The 23,355-nt window shown below is 39.1% G+C and overlaps 1 protein-coding gene across 11 annotated transcripts in view; it reads left to right on the plus strand.

Annotated features, from left to right (window-relative positions):
- The window catches only part of TANC2 (tetratricopeptide repeat, ankyrin repeat and coiled-coil containing 2), a 357,151-nt gene that overhangs the window by 272,291 nt on the left and 61,505 nt on the right, over positions 1-23,355 (plus strand). For all 11 annotated transcript variants that reach the window (XM_079905965.1, XM_079905957.1, XM_079905960.1 and 8 more), the window contains 3 exons: positions 5,425-5,656; positions 14,304-14,470; positions 17,926-18,533. In XM_079905965.1, the coding sequence (XP_079762091.1) occupies positions 5,425-5,656; positions 14,304-14,470; positions 17,926-18,533 (1,007 nt within the window). The remainder of the gene's footprint in view (positions 1-5,424; positions 5,657-14,303; positions 14,471-17,925; positions 18,534-23,355) is intronic.

The following is a 23,355-nucleotide window of genomic DNA, read 5'->3' on the forward strand; positions in this document are numbered from 1 at the left end:
TGTCTCCTTCACCAGAATGGTCAGTATTTAAATTATTGTTCACCACTCTGTCCCCAGCTCCTAGCACAATGCCTTGCACAGAAATATGTGTTAAATGAGTGACTAAATTGTAGTCTGTTCTCTATACTGAAGCCTGAGTAATCTTTCTAAAACGTATTTTTCTTCTTGCTACATAAAACCTGTCAATGGCTCCTCCTTGCCCTTAAATGGAATCCACACTCCCTTCTTGAAACATCACATGTATTAGCATAAAGGGCTTTTACCTTTTATATCTAGCTCAGGTTTTCTCAGCCTCAGCACCATTGACATTGTGGGCCAGAGGATTCTTTGTTTGGGGCCTTCCTGTTTATTGTAGTATGTGTAGGAGTGTCCTTGCCCTCTACCCACTATCCAGTAGCATCCTCCCACCCCCGGTTGTGATGACCAAAGCTGTCTCCAGACGTTGCCAAGTGTCCCGTGGGGAGCAAAGCCACCCCAGATGAAAACCTCTGCTCTGTCTTATCTCCTACTACCCCCAGCTCACTTCCACTGTAGCCACACTAAAACTGATTTCCTGAAAGTGTAAAGCTGTGTCTTGCCTGAGGGCCTTTGCACGTATTGCTTTCCTCTGCCTGGGACACTCCTGTGCCTGTTCACTCCACCTCATCCTTTAGATCTCAGCTTAAGTTTTACTTTCAAGAAGACTTCTCTGGCTCTCCTATTTACTTAGATGTGTTGTACCAACATCTTATATTTCCTCTCTCATAGTGCTTTTCCCCCAGTTTTACTGAGATAGAATTGACATATAGCATTGTATTAGTTAAAGATGTACAGCATAATGATTTGATATGTGTATATATTGTGAAACGATTACCACACTAAGTTTAGTTAATACCCATCAGCTCCTGTAGTTACAGAATTTTTTCTTGTGATGAGAACTTTTAAGATCTACTCTCTTAGCCACTTTCAACTATACAGCATAGTATTGTTAACTATAGTCACCGTGTTGTACAGCATCACAATAATAATAATGTTGCAGACAGCAGCCACCGATGGATACTAAAAGTAATGGGCAAAAATTTGTGGAGAAACAGGATTTGCATTCTCTCAAAGTATCTCCCCCAAGATATTTATTAACTACAAAGGGTAAGACAGTAACTTTACAGTAGAGAAACGTAGAAGAAACCTTTATCTTAGCCAAGCGATCAAGGTCAGCATCACCGGTAACAAGACATGTCAACATCATGAACCCCATGACATGATTCACTGAGAGTGACACAACATTGTTTTTGTGGTATTCTTGCCCAAAAGTCTCAGTTGGAATATGAGGAAAACATTAGGCAAACCCACGTTGACTGATATTCAACAAAATAACAGATCAGGATTCTTCAAAAGTGTCAAGGTATGAAAGACAAAGACTAAGGAGCTCTTACAGACTACAGGAGTTTAAGGAGAAACGACAACTAAATGCAACACAGGGTCCTGGATAGAATGCTGGAACAGAAAAAGCTCATTAGTGGAAAACTGACAAAATTCGAATACTGCCTTTAGTTAATAGTGTTGTGCCAGTGTTATTTCCTGGTTTTGATAATTATGCTACGGTTATATAAAATGTTAAGGGAAGCTGGGTAAGGGATATACGGAAACTCACATCTTTTTGCAACATTTAAGTCTAAAATTAGCTCAAAATAAAAAGTTTTAAAAAATAAATAAAAGTCATACTGACAAAAAAAAAAGTTAGAGCTCCAAGCTGGAAAATTACTGAGGCCGAACCCAAGTCTGGAATTATTCTTAGCTTCCAGTCCCAGGATGGGGATTAGAGTCAGAGTTGAGGGACAGGAGAAAAGGCAGAGAAAGTAGTTTTTGACACTGAGCCTTCAGGTCCCTAGAAACACAAAAAGCCAAAGTAACCCGGAGTGTTGGAAGGGATGCGCTGAGTCAGAAATCAATCAGGTGGTGGTGAGGGCATTCAAGAAGTGATGAGAAGGAGACAGGGAATAAGAATATGAGAGCAGACCTGAAGGAAGGTCAATGACAACATTAGAATTTAAGTAATGCAAATGCCAGTCATGATGTAAATTAAATTTTTATGTCCAAATGAGTTCCAGATATTCAAAGCTGCCTTTTCTTTATGTGAGATTAGCTTAATCCTGTCACAGATTATTCATTTGAAGTAGAAAAGACTCTTTAAAGAGTGAAGGCCTGGGACTTTTAACACAAGCCTGACAGGTTTGCTGCCATTCAATCATTTGATTAAGGCCTTTGATGAGGATTTTGCTTAGTTGTATCATTTCTTGTGTATAGCTTTAAATCAAAACCTTTTTATACCCAAGGCGATACTGACCTCCAGTCTTCTTTTTTTTTTTTTTTTTTTGGTCTGTATAGTCTACAAACCTGGCCTTTTTTTTCCTCCCTCACAGCATTAATCTAAAAGTTACTCACTGTCCTCTTCAAAGAATTACTACACTTTTGGTTATATTAGATATATTTTGGATAGAATTGTTTTAATCAAAAGTATAGAGATTTAACATAAGGAAAATGTGAGATGGAAAAAAAGTAATAACATAAGAAAAACATAGCTGAAAATGAAATTTCAACAGGTCATTGTGAGAGACAAGAGTTCACCAAGCAGAAAGGTTTTACCTGCTGATTTATTGAGGGTGGACTAATTCTGAACCATTTCCAAGAAGTTGTAATAATAGTGACTGAGTATGGGTGGCTGTGATGACTTCCTCAGAGCTGTAGGGAGTGATCTATTATCCATCACTGAACACTAGTACAATGAGAGAATGCAGGAGAAAACTACATTCCCAGACTTGTTTCCTATTTGCATATGTAGGAAAAGTTGTAGATAATGTCAATAGACAATTTAAGGGGAAGTACCAAGTGTTTTTGACAGATTGTGTGTACATTTACATACTATGTAGCTGCTTTGAAATGTCTAATAGATGATCAGTTCTGAGTCAAACTACAAATTTCATGAAGATGTTGAATGGTCTTTCTGCCTGAATTCTTCAGAGGAATCGAGATTTTATATTTAGAATGCCTAAAAATTTTTTTAATTAAAAGAAAGAAAGGCAGCCACAGAAGGGGCAACTTTAGCAATGACCTTTGTTAGATAAAACCTCATACAGCCAAGAGCGCAGATGATTTTTAATGAAATCAGTAAAAGAACCCTCTTCCTAAATTTTAGAATTTTTATCTTCAAACTCCTATCCCGTTACTTTAGGTAAAGGGTAAGTTACAGCTGATTTGCTCAGCTGTGCTTTGCCTCGACATGTGAAATCAATTGAGGTAGAATATGATGAAAGTTCATATTGATTCAGAGGTTTGCTGTTTGCTTTTTATAAAGTGGAGATCTGTGTCCTTGTGGGCATAACCATTGACATTCACTGTTCATTGAGAGCACAGATGGATTGCTGCCAAGTTTTCTCTTTGGGTTCCTTATGTTGTGCTTAAGGTCGGTAATCAATCTGTCTACAGAAAGGAGTGGAGATTTCTAAGTACACTTCCTCATTTCCAGTTCCACACTGTGCTCAGACATCATTGCTTCACTCACAAGCAATTCCTATCCTCAGCTTAACATGTGTAGTAACATTTCCTGTATTGTTCAGTTTTCTTAATGCTTAATGAGAACAATTTCAGGTGTTTTTTAAAAAGTGACATTTCCAGCATTTGGGTTTTTGTTTTGTTTTAATTTATTTACCTATTTATTTATTTTTGGCTGCATTGGGTCTTTGTTGCTGCGCGTGGGCTTTCTCTAGTTGCGGCGAGCTGGGGCTACTCTTTGGTGTGGTGCACGGGCTTCTCCCTGTGGTGGCTTCTCTTGTTGCGGAGAACGGGCTCTAGGCACATGGGCTTCAGTCATTGTGGCACATGGGCTCAGTAGTTGCGGTTCATGGGCTCTAGAGCACAGGTTCAGTAGTTGTGGTGCATGAGCTTAGTTGCTCCCCAGCATGTGGGATCTTCGCAGACCAGGGCTTGACCAGTGTCCCCTGCATTGGCAGGCGGACTCCTAACCACTGCGCCACCAGGGAAACCCCAGCATTTGTTAAAGAGCTAGATTAAGTCTTTTCAAAGCAGAACACTTTCGTGGATGACTGTTCTCTGAGAGATGGTTGAGGAGCTGGGGTCCCAGTGGTATATCTATGCATGCTCCTAGGGCAAATTTCAAATGCCTGTAGTTACAAAGCCAGTAGCTGAAAAGGAGAGGGTATACAGAACCTTGGTGATGACCGTGATGTTGATGGAGATGATGTGATGAAAGAGGAGAAGGAAGGCAATGATGATGGTGGTGGCGGCATCAGCTAACATTACTGTGCGCTTGTATGTTCTGAGCACCATGTCAATGCTTTCCATACATTCAGGCTGAATCTCTCCTGCAGTTTCTTGTCATCTGCACAATCCCATCACTTTTGTAGGTAGTACTGAGCCAACAGAGTGGTCTAGATTAAAATCACCCTCTGCACTTGACCTTGAGGCAGAGGGAACAACCAGAAGGTATAGAGCGAATCCTGTGCAAATTCAAACAAACAAAAAAAAGAAAACAGGGCTTCCCTGGTGGCGCAGTGGTTGAGAGTCTGCCTGCCGATTCAGGGGACGCGGGTTCGTGCCCCGGTCCGGGAGGATCCCACATGCTGCGGAGCGACTGGGCCTGTGAGCCATGCCACTGAGCCTGCGCATCCAGAGCCTGTGCTCCACAACGGGAGAGGCCGCAACAGTGAGAGGCCCGCGTACGGCAAAAAAAACACACAAAAAAACCAGAGCTTAAAATTGCAGGTTCCAGCCTGACAGGCCAGACCGTGAACGGTATTAAGATGCATACATTTTCTAAGTTCTTTGAATTTAACACCTGCATCTGACAAAAATCTCACTCCTTTTCTGCTTCCTGTTATCTAATTCTGATTCTCTCTGGGTGCTCAGGAAATACATAGTGAGAATTCTTAAGTCAGAGTCATTTTATTTTTTATAAGATGTTTATAATGAAATTGTAATTTTTTAATAATTTTTAAAATATGCCTTAGGAGCATATGTTTGTTGAGTCTAACATATGGTATTTCTCTGGTTATTTTATCCCTAATGCTTTGTTACAATATCAGACTCTTTCCTCTACTACTCTATGCTGAATAAATATTAGAGAGATTAATATAAATCTTTATTCTCAGGCCTGCTTCCTATTTCTTAAAATCCAGAGGGAAAACTCAATTTGTATTTATAAATTTTAATTATGAATTATGATACCATACATATACAAGAGAAATATTGGGTCAAATTTCTGATCTTAGATAAATCAGGCAGTTTCAAAGTTTAGCAGCTTTTATTTTTACTTGAAGAAGTTGAGGAGTGGGGAGACAGAAGACAGTGTTAGAGAATGATTGTACAGTAACCATGACTGTTGCTCTTGCTACTGATAAACCTGTCTGTGTTCTCATCTTTCTTTTTTAGGTGGTTGCCTATCACTATTGCCAAGCAGATAATGCCTACACCTGCCTGGTGCCGGAATTCGTCCACAATGTTGCTGCCCTGCTCTGCCGCTCACCGCAGCTGGCGGCCTATCGGGAGCAGCTTCTCCGGGAGCCTCACCTACAGAGCATGCTGAGCCTTCGGTCCTGTGTTCAAGATCCCATGGCCTCCTTCCGGAGGGGAGTGCTGGAGCCCCTGGAGAATCTCCACAAAGGTACAGATGAGGTGCAAAGCAGGTGGAAGGTGGAGGCTCTGAAGCCCAAGTTCACCTGGGGTCATGCTATAAAAATGATCATTTTTATCACACTGCAAAAACTAAATGTTCCTACAGGATACAGTTAACAAATAAGAGGTTTTACCTGAAAAAATAAAAATTCCTCCAGGAATTGCTACTTCCTCCTTTATTTGTAAAAATTCTCATTCTTATTTCCAAATATAAAGCATTTCTCTTGAACTAAAGGTAGTAGAGCTACCAGTCCTTCCGTGGAGTTCAAATAAATCAGTAAAGCCATGACTCCAACCCAGTGCTGTGGAGTTTCTATGGTTAGAAACATCCTCAGTTTTTATATTTGCTATTTTTTTTTATTACTCCACAGTCAGGTAAAATGAAATGGCATGTAGAGTTGCATAACTGTATATGCTAAAAATTACTTAATTGTCCACTAAAAGGTGTTAAGATATTTTTAAGAAGTGGGGGAAAATGAAATGGGATCCATCCCCCTCTCACGCCTCGTGCCTTTCCTCCGTTTTAACTCTGTAGCTCAAGTGTCGGCTGTGACCTAAATGTAACCATCTCCTCCTTCACCCGTCTCTCTGCCTCACCCCCTTCCTAATGTTCTGTCAGTGCTGGAAGCCGAAGAAAAGGACCTGAGTAAGCATGAGATTGCTGAGCAATCCTGTTTATTCCTGAGAGACTTATATACTTTTCTCGAGCATTTCAGAGATACTTATAAGAATTTACATTCTTCCGGCCTCTATCTTCAGTTATGTGAACTTCCATGCCAGTTACTTGGATATCAGAGTTTCTCTTCTCAATGCTGATGACGTCTATCTGTACTTCTACGACCTACCTATTAGCTTTACCATACCCTAGACTTTTTTAAACATTGGAATTTCTCTGCAAGTATTTTGAGCAAACTTAAAAAGAAATTTCTGTACATTCAGTCAATCTTTAAATCCTGTTAATTCTGCCCTCCTGATGTCTCTCACATCCGTTAATCTCAGAGTCATTCCTACCACTGTTACCTTGAAGGCTGCTCAGCTGCCCATGATATCACATGTGTGTTGCTACCCTTCCTGGTCTTCTCTGGTTTTCTGGTCTAGTGCTTCTTTCACATCATAACACACTTGGAAAATTATTAAAATTTGTTTAGCACATTGAGATAAAAAATCATGCCTCCTCGTGGCTGGACATGGCTGGCCCTGAGGCTACAGCTGCACAAATCCCCCGAAGCCCTGAGGGCTGAAGGGATTCATCTTTAGGCACACCTCTAACCCATTAATGGCATACCTGGTGGGTAGTCTCTGCCCAGTCTCTCCAGTCTTCTAGACTTTATGTACTGCTTCCAGATAAAGCTTCGTAAAGCATTGCTCTGATCACTAAATTTCCCTGTTCAGAAACCTCCAGTGCTTCCCTATTACCTCACTGAATTAACTTCCAGCTCCTTGACCTATCATTTAAGGTACTTAATGGCCTGGATCCAGCCTACTTTCCAGCCTTATTATCTACCTTTTACCCTTATGAACCCTGTATTTACATGTAAACCAAAGTATCCATTAATCCTTAAATACTCCCCTCCATTTTCCTGCCTCCATACATTTGTTCATTGTTTCCTTTTCTTGATATACCTTCTCCTCATATCTCTACCTGTCAGAATTCTACCCATCTTTCAAGGACCACCTTAAATACCACCTCATTCATGAAATACCTGCTGATCCACCTGCCCCCTCCAGTAAGTTACAGTATCCTTCCAAATTGACAACAGGTTTTTCTTTTTTAAATCTCACTTGTGGTACTTCATACATTACTGTTGTATGTATAGTAAGAACTTAAATTTTTATTACTAACATTTATTGAACATTTATTATACGTCAGATATTATACTTTGTGCTTTATAAGAATTAGTTATTTCTGTACTTATTCCTTTGACTAAATTGCATGCTTTTGAAGTTAGGAACCTTTTCTTGTTCAACTTTTATCCTTCATAGTGGTTACCTCACCTTGGACATAGGCATTTCAGGAAATAAATTTTGAACAAATAAGTGAACATAGAAATTGCTCACATGTAGGGGTACCTTGAAGGAAAGTCAGTGATACAAGGATCTACATCTTAAGGCTAATTCAAGGAGAATATCCAGATGCATGCAGACTCAGCTCTGGATTCTCAACCATAATTCATGTGTTTTTTAATTTTGCTACTAGATATATTTGCTTCTCATTTAGGTCTCCATAACCAGCTTTAGATATCCCCATTGGTAAATGTTGTTCTGAGTGAATTTAATTATTCTGTCAAATTCCCATGTTCTTACCCTTAAAAGAAAATCACCATCATGAGCAATAACTGGAAACACAATTTATAAAATTAATGAAATACTAAAACTTGTTTGATTAATCCAAAAGAAGCCTGGAAAGAAAGAACAGAATATTTTTTTTTAGTATGGAACAAGATGAGAGATTAAAATCAACCATATCAATAATTACATTAAATTTAAATTGACCAAATACTTGTATCAAAAGGCAGAAACTGTCAGACTGGATAAAAAACAAGACCCAGGGCTTCCCTGGTGGCGCAGTGGTTGAGAGTCCGCCTGCCGATGCAGGGGACACGGGTTCGTGCCCCGGTCCAGCAAGATCCCACATGCCGTGGAGCAGCTGGGTCCATGGGCCATGGCCGCTGAGCCTGCGTGTCCGGAGCCTGTGCTCCGCAACGGGAGAGACCACAACAGTGAGAGGCCCACGTACGGCAAAAAAAACAAAAACAAAAAAAAAAACAAAAAAAAACAAGACCCAACCATATGCTGTCTGCAGGAGAGGTTATTTAAAGACACAGATTTGAAAGTGAAAGGATAGAAGAATATATACTCTATAAACATGGAGCATAAGAAGGCTGTGGTGGGTCTATTAATGTGAGGCAGAGTAGACCTCAAGACAAGGAGTATTATCAGAGGGGCATTTGATAAACATAAAGGGACCAATTTATCAGAAGATAAAGTAATCCTAAATGTGTATGAACCTAATAATGGAGGTTCAAAATGCATGAATCAAAAACTAATAGAACCAAAGAGCTAAATAGACAAATACCCAGTCATAGCTGGAAATTTTAACACCTCTCTCTCAGTAGCTGTTAGAACAAGTAGACAAAAATTAGTAAATATATAGAAGATTTTAACAACACTGTCAACCAGTTTGATCCAACTGACATTTATAGAACACTACCCAATAACTGCACAATATACATTCTTTTCAAGTGCATATGGACCTTATTCTGGACCATAAAATCAGTCTGAAATTTTCAAGAAATTAAAATCTTACAGAAAATGTTCTCTGAGATAATGGAATTAAATTAGAAATCAATACACATAAAATCCCCAAATATTTAGGAATTTAGCAGTGTACTTCTAAACAACCCATTAGAGAAAGAAGAAATCACAAAGCGAATTACAGAATATTTCAAACTGAGTAATACATAAAATCAGTGGTTAAGTTTATGACTTAATAAACTAGAAAAAAATGAGGAAAATAAAACCAGAGGTAGCAGAAAGAAGGAAATAATAAAAAGCAAGAGCAGCAGTCAGTGAAATAGACAAAAATTAATAGTTAAAATGAATAAACCCCTAGGAAGACTGATCAAGAAAATGAGAGGAAAACACATCAGGCATGAAAGAGGAGCTAGCACTGCAGTTCCTACAGACATTAAAAGAAAAATAAGGGATTATTATGAAGAACTATATAACAAATTCAACAGCTTAAATTGGGCAAATTCTATAAAAAACACAACTTACCAAAAGTGACTCAAGAGGAAAGAGAAAATCTGACTAGCTCTTATCTATTTAATTTGTAAGTTAAAAGAAAACTCCAGGCTCAGATGGCTTTACTAATGAATTGTATCCAACATTTAAAGAAGAAATAATATGAATCTTACACAAATGTTTTCAGAAAATAAAGGAAAAGAGAACATTTCTCAGTTTGTTTTATTGGACAAGCATTAATGCTGAAACCAAAATATGATAAGGACTTTATAAGAAAAGAAAATTACAGACATGTATTCCTCATAACCATAATAGCAAAATCCTGAAACACACTAATAGCAAAATGATTAGTTTTACTTGACCAGGAATGCAATGTTAGTTTAACATTTGAAAGTTAATCACTGTAATTCATAATATTAACAGAATAAATGAGAAAATCTATATGTCTTTATATAAATATGTATCTGTAATCTCAACAAATGCAGAAAAACATTTAACAAAATATTACAATTAATAAAAACTTTCTGCAAACTAAGAATAGAAGAAAACTTAGTCTCCTAAAGGACATGCAGGTAACGATGAAATATTAAATACATTTCCCCTACTATCAGGAGCAAGGCGACTTAACATTCGACATTCCATGTGTGGTCCAAGCTAGCACAATAAGAAAACAAACAAGCAAATAGTATAAAGATTGGAAAGGAAGACGTAAAACTGTCTTTATTTGCAGATGTGATTGTTTACCTAGAACAGTCTAAGGAATCTACAAAAGAAAAAAAAAAGCCTACGAGAATTAACATAGGTGGAGCTACAGTCTATATGGTTCATAGGCAGTATCTGTTGTATTTATATACTAGCAGCAAACAACTGAAAACTGAAATTTAAAAAGTAGTGTGGCAGTTTTAAAACGTGGCTGCAAAATCTTTGACATTCCTCCCATCCAGATTTAGGGTCTGTGTCTCCTTCCCTTGCATCTTAGCAGACTTGTGGCTGCTTCAACCAATAAAATACTACAAAATGATGCTATGTGATATCTGAGGCTAGGTCATAAATGGTCATGCTGCTTCCATCTTGTTCACTGAAACACTTGCTTTTGGGGGTATGCATTGCCATGTCAAAAGACTGACTACTTTGAGTTTACCCTGCTGTGAGGAAGTACAAACCACATGGAGCAGCCGTATGTTAGTGTTCCAGTTGACTGTTCTAGTCATCAAGTCGTTCTGGCCGTGACACCAAACATGTGAGTTTTTGTTGCAGATGATTCCGTTTCCCAGCCATTTGAGTAACTCTTAGCTGTTTGATGCAGCAGTAGATAACTGGAGCAAATACGGTTTTCTCTAGAATCAAAATGCTTAAGAATAAATTTAACAAAAGATGTGTCAGACTTCCACAGTGACAGCTACAAAACATGCAGAGTGAAATTAAAGAACTTAGTAAATGGAAGAGATATGCCATGTTTGTAGATCGGAGTTTTTCCCCAAACTGATCTGTAGATTCCACATAATCCCAATCAAAATCCCAGCAGGACTTTTTTTTTAATTGACAACTTTCAGAAATTCAAAGGACTGTGAATAGCCAAAGCAATCTTAAAAAAGAAAAAAAATTGGAAGACCAACAGTACTGGAAGACCAACAGTACCTGGTTTCAAGATTTAGTATAAAGCTACAGAAATCATGACAGGCAGTAATATGTTAGTAAATGTTTAACAATCAGTCCAGGGGTGGGGCCTGATTTGACCATAAGAAATTTAGCAGTCAGCTCCCATGAACCAGCTTGAGCTGGCTCTGCACTCCCCTGACAGGGTGGTATTCCCACAAGGATAGATAAATAGGTCAGTGGAACAGAATGGAAAATCTAAAAGGAAATCCACACATATGGAGTCAGTTGACCTTTCTCAAAGATGCCAAGATAATTTGGAAAAGAGAATTTTTGTCATCAAATGATGCTACAACAACTGGATACATGTATGGAGAAAAAAATGAATCTTAATCCTTACCTCACACCATAGGTGCACAAAAATAAATTCAAGATAGATCATGGTCCAAAATATAAAAGCTAAATCTCTAAAGCTAATAGAAAAAACTTAGAATATCTTCACAACCTTGGGGTAGGTAAAGATTTCTTAGGTCCTAAAAATCATTAACCATGTAGGAAAAAATTAATAAATTGGACTTCATCAAAATGTTAAATGTCTGCTCAACGTAAGATACACTAAGAAAAAGGAAAAGCAAATCATAAAAGGGGAGAAAATAATTCACTCTGTGTACGTGTGTCACAAAGCACTTGTATCCATAGTATCTAAAGAATTTCTATAAATCATTGCTGAAAAGATAAATAACCCGATTCTTAAATGGACAAAAAATTTAGATGCTTCACAAAAGAAGATATTCAAATAGGCTGCCAGCACATAGAAAGGTGTTTGCCATCGTTAGTCGTCAGGGAAATGCCAATTAAAATCACAATGAGACACCACTTTACTCCCACTACAGTGGTTAACATTTTTAAAGTTGAACATCAAATGTCGGTGAGGATGGTAAGCAGCTGGAACCCTCACACGTTGCTGGTGGGAGTTTAAAATGGTACAACTACTTTGGAAAACTATTTGACAGTTCCTTATAAAGTTAAAGATAAATCTGCCTCATGACCAAGCAATTCTATCCCTGTGTATTTACCCAAAAGAAATGAAAACATATGTCTACAAAAAGACTCATACAAAAATGTTTATATTGACTTTATTCATAGTAGTTAAAAACTGGAAACAACCGAAGCTCCTTCAACAAAAGAGTACATAAACAAATTGTATATTCATTCGATGGATATTAAATGAAATCTTAGTATTAAATTCTCAGTATTCTTCTTAGTAGTAAAAAGGAAGAAACTAATAATACCCTCAACAACATAAATGAATCTCAGAAACATTATATCAAGCATAAGAAGCAAGTATAGTCTATGGTGATATGAATCAAAACAGTGGCTGCCTATTGAGAACTGGGAAGGAACCTCAGGGAACTCTCTGGAATGATGGAGATGTTCTCTACTTTGATCAGGATGTTAGTTACATGAGTATACATGTTTGTCAAAACTCACCAAAGTGTACAGTTAAGATCTTCACAATTAATTGTATTAATTATATATAAATTTTATCACAGTAGTTTTTAAAATAGGGAGTTTTTTAAAGGTAGCTGGAGTTTTCTTTCCAGGAAAGTTCAGTTGAAAACACTTTCAATTTCGATTCAAGAGCTAGATTTCAAATTATATATTTTTCTTTAAAAAATGAGAGTCAGCGTTTTGCACGATACTTTAAGGTTCTACTCAGTAACAAAGGATAGCTCTAGTATATCAGCAAGCAGAATCAATTAGAAAATTCCTCTATGGGAATTAAAAACACAAGTATGCTAAAGGGAGCCAAGGTCCTCAAAATCAAGAACTTAAGAGCCCCCATTTGTGTGGGTAAATCGCAATTAGTTCCAAGCAACTCCTCTCTCTTCCGGAATTCTTTGGACTCCCTAAAGGAGTAATGTGTTTTCTTAGCCCTACATCATCTAGAATGCCATTTCATTAATAATCATTGTTAACAGTTAGAGAGCTGAAATCCATAGTTCATTTCTCTTCCGAAAGTCACCAGATGAAAGTAATAGTTGAAACTCTTTATAATTTGAGAACTAATTTATAGTACTTAGGCTATTGAAATTAAACTCCTTTATGTAAAGCTTGTACTTTAGAGGGGAAATATAAAGATTTATTAATCATGCAAAAAATCTGCATATTTTCAAATGTGAAACAAAAATATGTAGAGTTTCGATTAGCCTTGACGCTTTCAAAAGCTAAAAGAGCCAACGTGGTACAGAGTTCCTCAGAGTTTTCCTTCTGTCCCCAGCTTCACTTCCTTTTTCCTCCTCAGATATAACCTATTTCCTGTTTCAGGCATCCAGTGACTTCTTTCTCTCTTCCCCTGCTTTCCTCTCTTCAGAACCTGTAAGGTCCTAGCAACTAGGAACTTTTACTTGTTATTTGCAATTCATTTATACTGAAATATTCATTCAGGGGATTTTTTTAATCTCTAATTGTTCAGTATTGTTTAAGAATCAGTAAGCATTTAATGGGAGTGGAAACCTGAAATCTTACCAAGTCTTCTGCAGCCTAGCCCTAACGATAAACTGATTTTGTCAGTTTAGGATAGTATAGACTCCAGGCGGGAAAGGGAAACAAAAGATATTTGTCTTTCCTACATGGCTCCTGCTCCCCTGGAAAGATCACGTAAGGGTCTGGTCTCCTTGAAGCTGCTTTAGGTATAGTCTAGGAAGCTGCTGGTTCTGTAAGATCTTGGAATCCCGCCTGCCTAGTGTAGATCTATCTGTTGGTTGGGATTCCTTTTCTCTGTTCCTCCATCCCTTCCTTCCTACTACGTATTCACATACAGTCTTATATACTGCTGTGGACTCCAAATTAGACCTTTTTTTTGGAAATTCCCCAAAGAACATGTGATACTGTTCTCTTTAATGCTGTCAGATTCCGGGGGGCTGAGGGGGAGAAAAACATTCTTTCCAGCTTTTTCAGGTATGAGAGAAAAATAAATTTACATGTGCAAATTCTCATAAATGCATTGCTCAGGCTGTCTCACAACTGATAACATGGGGGAAATGATGATGATGATACATATGCCTTATATATTATTTATGTGACAAACACATTCATACCTGGTGAAAAGCAAAGTGAACCCACTAAATGAATTATTCCACGTGTTTATAATAAATTACGTACCCTTAGCATTCACTAAACACACAACAGACCTTTTCTGATTTTTTCTTCCAAGAAGATATGTGATCAAAGACCCAGAAAGAACTCACTTATCCACTTGTAATTATTAAGTAATTTGTTTCTTTCTATCTCAGAGAGAAAAATCCCAGATGGAGATTTCATCATCTTAATTGATGGATTAAATGAAGCAGAATTTCACAAACCGGATTATGGGGATACAATTGTGTCATTTCTGAGTAAAATGATTGGAAAATTTCCTTCCTGGCTGAAACTAATTGTAACAGTTAGGACCAGTTTACAGGTATGTGTTTGTTTGCTTTTGGACCATAAATTATTTCCCTTGGAGAGTTCTTAAACTGAAAAAATTCTAGGTCCTTGTACCCTTAGTTCCAAATCTCTACCATGTCCTAGAGCGCTAGCAAGAGTAATTCCCAACGAGCATATTTTGAGAGTAAGAGATACAATCTAGAGAGAGCATTCTCTGTATACTACTCTCTTAGCTCAAATTCCCATTTCCATCGCTCTGGGTAAGTTTTGATAAAGTGTCCCTCCAAAAAGCATGAAAAGAAAGTCCACTTTTCTAGACTTTGTCATGAGTATAGCAAAGCAAATAGATGGTGTAACACTCTAATTCACTGTTTGACTTTTGTTTTATGTTTTTTATCATTTAATGCCAGGCAAAATTCAGTTCAATATACAGTGTAGAGTCAGATTTTTTAGTTCTTCCCTCTGTTTCTCAACTTTCTATAGCATGAAGATGGACTTTCTTCTATATATTTCTTTTTCTAAGAAATATTGGCAATATTAAGGCTTTATATTAAATTTACTGCAACTGGGAGATAAGAGTTTTTTTTAATTACCATCCCTGCTCACTCACTGATCACTCAGTTTATGGCCTAGAAGAATGACTAGGAATGTTGGAACTGTGCCTGTAAAAGGCATACAGGCTGAGGAGAAATGACTCCACCTTCTCTACCACTCACAGTATAGCTGAGCTGGTTTTTTCCATTCTTTACATATTCACCCTTGGTTTGAAACAGGGTTTCTCAACCTTTTTTCCCCTAACCATAGCCTCTTTTAAAGAACATTAAAATTTTGCATATTATACACCCATCCCACTATTTTGATGCAACTCCCTTAAAACAGTTGTTAATATACAGAAAATAGTCTCGGTGCCCTCCTTTTCCCCTCTCCCAGGCATTTAGTATTTTTCCTATAGATTGACCAATTTAGGTCAGTCTGCCTTCTTTGATCAAAGACTGTACTTCTGATCCTGACCACCAACTTGCAGATGTTTGTTATTAAAATCTCAAAGTAATTTGAGGAATGTGAATGAATCAACGTAAATGCATCTTTACAACTGAAAATTATGTAATCCGCCATTATTGGTCAGTAGCTTGTGAAAGATGAAAGATGAATAAAAGAAACTTCCAGGAACACAGTCTCTGACTAGTTTTACTAAGTACGTACTTAGGAGATAGCTTCGTTTATATAATTTTTGTTTGTTTGGTTTTGGTTTTTTTCTTCATTTATATTTTTATATAATGCCGTGTGCAAGCTCAAAAGACGTTTTAAGTATGACTTGGTAGACCACGTAACTTTAATTTTTCAGCTGTGCCAAAGAACAGGAAAAGTACTATACACTCAAAGTCCAAATGTCAATGTCTTCATAGATCAAGACCTGCAACAACTTCCCAGATACTTCATTCACTTCAACCAATAACTTTTTAAAATTATTTAGCTGACAATGAAACAATTCCTAGGTCTTTAAAAGTGAACCCTCATAATCGATCATTCATTATTTCCACAAACATTTTTTACATACTTCAAGTATAAAAGGCTCTTTCTAAGAGCTGAGGATACGATGGTGAACAAGACAGACAATATCCCTGCCCTCATAAAGCTTGTATTCTAGTGAGGAACACAAATAATAAAGTAAAAAATGAACATATATTAAAAATTTAGGTAGTGTTAGTGCTATGAAGACAAACATAACAGAGTAAAGGGATAAATGAGGATGACAGATATTTTAGAAAGGGCAGATAGGAAAGGCCTCTCCAAGGAACCTTGTAAAGTGATAACATCTGACTTACTTTCTCTGGCTGCTGGCTGTGTAGATAATAATATGTAGGGGATCAAGAATGGAAGCAGAAGTACAGGTGAAAGGTGATGGTGGCTTAGACTAGAGTGGGAACAGTGGAGACCCTCTGAAGTGGTCATATTTGGAGTATATTTTGAAGAAGAATCAAAAGGACTTGATGATGGGCTGGATGTGGGAATGAGCAAGAGAGAAGATTCAAGGATGAATTGTGGGGTTTTGGTGAGCAACTGGGTAGATGCTGGTTTGAGGAAAAGAGAAGGATCATATATAGTTCCTACGATTTGGTGGTAGGGTTAGTGGTAATACCATTTATTGACATGTGGAGGTTTTGTGGTGGGGGGAGATTTTAGTAGTTCTGATTTGATCACACATTAAGTTTGTCTATGAAACATCCAGGTGTCATTGTTGAGTAGACGGAGATATAAGATGAGAGCTCAGAAGAAATGACTAAGCTGGAAATATGAAATTAGACATCATCCATGTATAGATGATATTTAGAACCATGGGACCCAACTATTCCAGGGAGTGAGGGTGGCCAGATAAGAGGAAAGAATGGAGACGTGAGCCCTGGGTGGACTGAGAAATGAGAGAGGAGCCAGCCAAAAAGGCTGGGTAGGAGTAGCCAGTGTGCTAAGAGGAAGACGAGGGGAGCATGCTGTGGAAGCAAAAGCTGCAGGAGGGGACTCGAGAAGAAAGATGTGTTCACCTGTGTCAGATACTGCTGAGAGGTTGAGGGGGAAGAGAAATGAAACTTGGTTATTGGATTTGGCAAGATGAAGATTGCTGATCATCTTGGCAAGGACCATTTCAGTGAAGTGACGAGATTGAAGCCTGATTGCAACAAGTGGAGGAGAGAATGGGAAGGGAGGAATGAAATACAGTAAGTAGAGAAAACTTTTCTGTTAGGTTTTGCTAAACATGGGAACAGAGATATAGTAGTTGGAGGGAGGAATATGGAGTCACATGTCTGTGTGGAGACAAGACAGAAAGAGAAGAGAAGAGGAAATTAATGCAGGAGAGGGAATAGATACTTACAGGAGCAAAGTCTATAAGCAGATAAGAAAAGATGGATTCCAGAGCATGAGAGTCACCACAAAGCCCTGTCACCTTCCCCCAATGTAATTTCCAAGCAGATCACCAAGGTACCAAGCTTCCCACTATTAGAAGTGTTCCTTTGGGCTAAGGCATCTCCAAAAAACCTACATTAAAATAAAGTCATTTTATCAAGTGGGATAGAAGGTCACATTTTTATATGACATTCTTTAAGTCCTTTTACATTTATCTTAGTGAGTTGTACTTTGACATTAGGCTATGGTTTACGCTGAGAAAAATTACAACAGAAGTTAGATGGCATTCTCTTTTCTATTTTAGGAGTGAGTGTTATTTAGGATAGTGACCATTAAATCACTCCTAAAGTGCCCTTTATGAAGACCCATAAAAGTTATTTTAAGTCTCAATATTAGGAAAAGTGTCCCTCCTGTGCAACTAATATGTCTTAATCTATGGACACTAATACTCGATCGTATTTCCCTCTTTTCTTTGACCACTCAGAAGTTCAGAATAAATTTGTGGACCTCGTAGTTTATCACAAGAGTTAGGGGAAACTGAAGGTCTTTCTCTCTCTCTCTCTCTCCCTCTCTCTCCATCTGTTTTAGGAAATTACCAAGCTGCTGCCTTTCCATAGGATTTTTTTGGATCGACTAGAAGAGAATGAAGCCATAGACCAGGACCTGCAGGCTTACATCCTGCACCGGATACACAGCAGCTCAGAGATCCAGAATAACATTTCACTTAATGGCAAAATGGACAATACTACATTTGGCAAACTCAGTTCTCATCTCAAGACACTCAGTCAAGGGTCCTATCTATACCTGAAACTCACATTTGACCTCATAGAGAAAGGCTATCTAGTGTTAAAGAGCTCTAGCTACAAAGTAGTTCCTGTTTCGCTCTCTGAGGTTTACTTACTCCAGTGCAATATGAAGTTCCCAACCCAGTCTTCCTTTGACCGGGTGATGCCTCTCCTGAATGTGGCAGTGGCCTCTCTCCACCCACTGACTGATGAACATATCTTCCAAGCCATCAATGCTGGCAGCATTGAAGGCACGCTAGAATGGGAGGATTTTCAGCAGAGAATGGAGAACCTCTCCATGTTCCTAATCAAGCGCAGAGACATGACTCGTATGTTTGTACATCCTTCTTTTCGAGAATGGCTTATCTGGAGAGAAGAAGGAGAGAAAACCAAATTTCTCTGTGATCCCAGGTAAGCCATAGATCTGTAATAAGCAATTTGTGAGCCTATTTTGTATTTATTGCATGGAGCATGGGTATTGAAAACAGTGAGAAGTGTTCTTCATTGAACATTTCACATAAAGGAAGCATCATCTCTGTTTCTTCTTAAGACAAGGCTATGATGAAGTTTATTTTCTCACAATATTATTTCCTTAAGACTCAAAATCTGCATAGATGTTTAGAATGCTCCTTACATTCCTGTATTTTTCTAAACAACTTTCTCTGATTCCACTAGGGTTCACAGGCTATAATTAATTTTTTTTAATTTATTTATTTATTTTGGCTGCGTTGGGTCTTCGTTGCTGCATGCGGGCTTTCTCTAGTTGCGGCGAGTAGGGGCTACTCTTCGTTGCGGTGAGCAGGCTTCTCATTGCGGTGGCTTCTTTTGTTGCGGAGCACGGGCTCAGTAGTTGTGACTTGCAGGCTCTAGAGTACAGGCTCAGTAGTTGCGGCGCATGGGCTTAGTTGGTCTGCAGCATGTGGGATCTTCCCGGACCAGGGCTTGAACCCTACTTTGGCAGGCGATTTCTTAACCACTGCGCCACCAGGGCAGTCCCCAGGCGGTAATTAATTTAACCATTTAACAGACTTCCTCAGTATTCTTCAGAAAGAATTGATACATTGTTCACCTCTTTGACTTAGAGCAGAATTGTTTTAAAATTGTGAGTGCCCTTTTAAAAGCCATGCCATTGTTAAAGTCACCAATGACTGACCCCATTAGAGCCCAGCTGATGCTAAGATTTACAGTGGCAAATGGAATCTTACACCTTATAGCTGAAAAAGACTTGAGGAGATCAGCTGATTTAGCCACCCTTACCTTTAGATAAATAAAGTGTCATTATCCCTATTTTACTATAAAGGCCTTAAAATGCTGAATCACTTGTGAAAAGCCATAAGGTTAACAGGTGGGAGAAAGGAAGAGGAGTTAAAAGAAGAACGGCAAATGCGCTGTGTGTACCACCGCTCCCCTATCCTGCACCCATGGCAGACGTCACTGATCTACCCCGGCACTCTCTCCTGATGAGCTTGACCCTGGCTTAATCTCTCTCAGCTCAACAAACCAGACTCGATATGAAACTGTTTCCCATTCTCTTGGGTAGAACCTAGATCTCTAGCATCCTAGTGAGGTGTGCTTTCTACTCCTTCACACTCCTTTTTGAAAGAACTGTTCCTTTAATAAAGTTGATGTTTTCAAAAGCAGGTATAGTCCTGATTTCCTGGAAACAAAGAAGATACCAACAACATAGCTGACAAACGCAGAGCTTATTGTGACTCAAAAAGAAGATAGGCCAGGTTTGCCTCTGCCTTCCGCTGTGAGTCATCAGAGGCTGACCGTCTCTGACCGTGCTGGGATTTTATTATTACTCGTGAGGCATGTTCTTCACCAGGTCCTGTTAGAGACACCTGTGCTTGTGGGCATGCTGCTCAGCCTACGTCATGCTGACTCATTAGAAAATCAGTTCCAGACTCTGATGACGATATTAAGCCAGGCAGTAGATTTTGTGCTGTCTTCCCTAAGAGGGAAACTTTTTAAAGAAACATGCTGTAGTGGAAAGAACATAAACGTTAGAGTCAGATGACCTGCTTAATAAATCCTACCTCTTCGAGGAACTGTGGCCTTTGGAAAATTACACAATGTTTCTGAGACAGTTTTCTCATCTACATAAAAGGAATAATAATTCCTAGAGCTGTTGAGAATTGAGGTCATGTAGTGTAGTGCCTAGACTAGCACAGAGTACGGAGAAGGTGGTCAGGGGATGTTCCTTGTCCTCCTCTCTCTTCGCAGTAATAGACCTTTCAGGGGCACCTTAGCTAAATCCTGTGGCTGATTGGATAGGCAGCAGGAGTCTTCTGCTATCCGCATCTGGGGGCACAAGATTTTTTTTAAAAACCCTGGGTCTGAGTCTCGTCTATGAGTTGCATGCCATTCCCAAGAGGATTTTATTGTAAATCCCACTAGTACTGCTGCTGATGTTGGTACACAGAGTTGGCAACGACATAGTTAAGAAAAAGAGACCAATCTAGAATTGCCTAATGAACACTGAAATCAGTTTCCAGAGGAACTTTGCTGGCTGATCTGCTCTCTTATCCTGGAACGTCTCAGAGGATTGAGAACTGAGGTCCAAGGGAGCCAGACGAACGCTGAATTAACAGTATCCTTACAACAGATAAAACCCTCAGGCTTTCAAAGGGAAAAAGATGGTATTTATGCAGCCATATCATGGCTCTACAGGCTTACCTTCTCAACATTGTTTATTAACTAGAATCATTTTGGCAAGAGGCTGATGCGCTGGGACAAGGAGAGCAAACACTTCTAACTTCAAATGCTGTGTAGTCTGTTCCCTGGTGATTGAATAACACTCAGGGCTGCTGAGGGATCATCGTATATCACTTAATGGCAGAGAGTAAACAGGACCAGGCATTATCAAAAAAGCTTTCTTACACGTTTCATCTCAGTTGGAATTCAGCCTTCTTCCCAGCACTGTCTGGCACCAGCTTTGTTACTAAGGTATTGATCTCAGAGCTCGAGGCCCCCTGGGTCAATGAGATGGAAATTCACTAAGAATTAAATGTCACTGGCAAAGCCCAGGCTGGCCTTTCAAAGAAACTGGCTGTAATTGCTTTCCATTGTAGGCGAGTCTGATTAGCAGGACTCCCTCCAGGCAGGGTTTGCCATTATGGCTTCAGCCTCTATTTCCTGTACATTGTTTCCCACTCTGTTCTCCACTTCATCTCCAGCTTCTCTCTAGAACATCTAATGTGGTTCAGTAGACCAGGGAAGACTAACTCAGTGCCTCTGAAGTCACATTATGTAGGCCAGTGCCTGACATGCATAACCTTGTGTAAGGAGAACTTTCAGAAGCTACAGAACATCTCTTCTAGTCCGTTTTCCTGGGCTTTCAACACTCACGTCTTCACCCTGAACTTATTGACCTTATTAGGGAATTAGACACCGATGAGAATATTCTGCTGAAGCCAAAAAGTAGTTGACCTTCATCAGAAATAGGCCACCCAGGGAGGTACTTCTGCTAAGTGAAGAGAGTCAGTAATCTGAGGATGGCACTAGAAAGAGGAAAAAGCAGAGCTGGAGGTCAGTGCAGCAGCTGAGATAGAGTTTTCCTTATTTTAAATATCAGATTTCCTGTTGTCCCAGAATCAGGGCAGACAATTGACATCCCAGAAAGAGTGACCTAAGGTTGCATACACGTCTGTCACAGAAAGAAATGAGTTATAGATACCTTTTCTTGGCTTGGTATTTGTATATATATGCATGTTGGTGTTTATCAAACTGTAAGCAAAGTATCACTGCAAAATCTTTTATTACATCAAAACTTCTAAGATTTTAGATTTACATTCTAGATGAAAGTTTGCCCCTTGAAGCACTCATAAGCCTTAGACCTCACCGCCTTATTCTGCCTTCTGTTTCCCACTATTCATCACTGTCATATTCTGTCATACTCTGAAACTAATCTTTCTTATATGTTATTCCCTCGGCCACTGAGCTATCAGATTAACTCACTAATCTAATAAACTGATCTCTGTTGTTATGCTCATAACAGGGAAGTAGAAAACATTAAATGCAACTTGCGTATTTTAAGTAAGGCATTTAAGAGAAGTCACCAGCCTTTATAATCCAACCTATTAATGACTTTGATAGTTGAAATGTGAGGCTGGTAGAGTAGACAGTTGGGGCCACCAGCCTTGTGGTGCTGTCCAATTACTGCCTAATATTTCTACATAGCTTTAGGCTACCCCTGAATGAATCCCCACTCTTTTTTTTCCTGTTTCTTTCCTGTTATCTCTGTTTTCATGGTATTAGCCTCCCCTTCCCTAAGAACAGCTCTCAGATCAACATTTTGATGTGTATATACATGTAAGATTTTGACATAGAGATTCAAAGACTCAGCTGCCTTATTTTTAACTGTTTGAATAAAACGCAGGAAGCCTGTTGTAAACTTTAACGAGTCTTAAGCTGTAGAACCAATGAGGTTTGATTTGGAAGCCTAATTTGAGCTGGCCTGATTTCCTCAAACTAAGAGTAGCAGATTTATAGTGGGTGGAAAAGGGAAAAGGCTACACAAGTCCTAACTGTACCTGTGAGGACAGTTGAGGACTTACTCAATTCCTTGTGGCCAGAGTTGATATCTTACAATAAATGTTCTTTAAGATTTTTCTTAATTATTTTGGCCATGTTAGCAAATTACACATTGGAGACTGGGTGCTCCAAAATCCATGTCACAAAGCATAGTGTCAGAGTAGAAGCAGTTTGTCAAAGGGAAAAAAAAAAAAAGAGGCCATTCTCCCTATAAAGGAAAACTAATTCTGTGTCAGGAACTTGTACAGCCTGGCTTCTTAAAGAATACGTAAGGCTGAAATGACCACAAAATGGTGAGTTGCAGGGTTGTGGTGGTTTTATTTGTTTTTGTTTTGTTTTGTTTTGTTTTTGCGGTACGCGGGCCTCTCACTGCTGTGACCTCTCCCGCTGCGGAGCACAGGCTCCAGACGCGCAGGCTTAGCGGCCATGGCTCACAGGCCCAGCCGCTCCGCGGCATGTGGGATCTTCCCGGACCGGGGCACGAACCCGTGTCCCTTGCATCGGCAGGCGGACTCTCAACCACCGCGCCACCAGGGAAGCCCTGTTTGTTTTTTTAATCCAAGCAGGAGCCTCCAGGCAGAACGACACTTAACCTTACCCTCACTGAAGCACGAACTTGAGGTTACTGCTCCTCAGCCGTTGCAGGCTCCCACAACAACCCCTTGAACTGGCAGATGGATTTTGCTTTCTAAAAGCA

This window comes from Stenella coeruleoalba (genome assembly GCF_951394435.1).
Source record: "Stenella coeruleoalba genome assembly, chromosome: 19".
In the NCBI taxonomy this organism is placed as follows: Eukaryota; Metazoa; Chordata; class Mammalia; order Artiodactyla; family Delphinidae; genus Stenella; species Stenella coeruleoalba.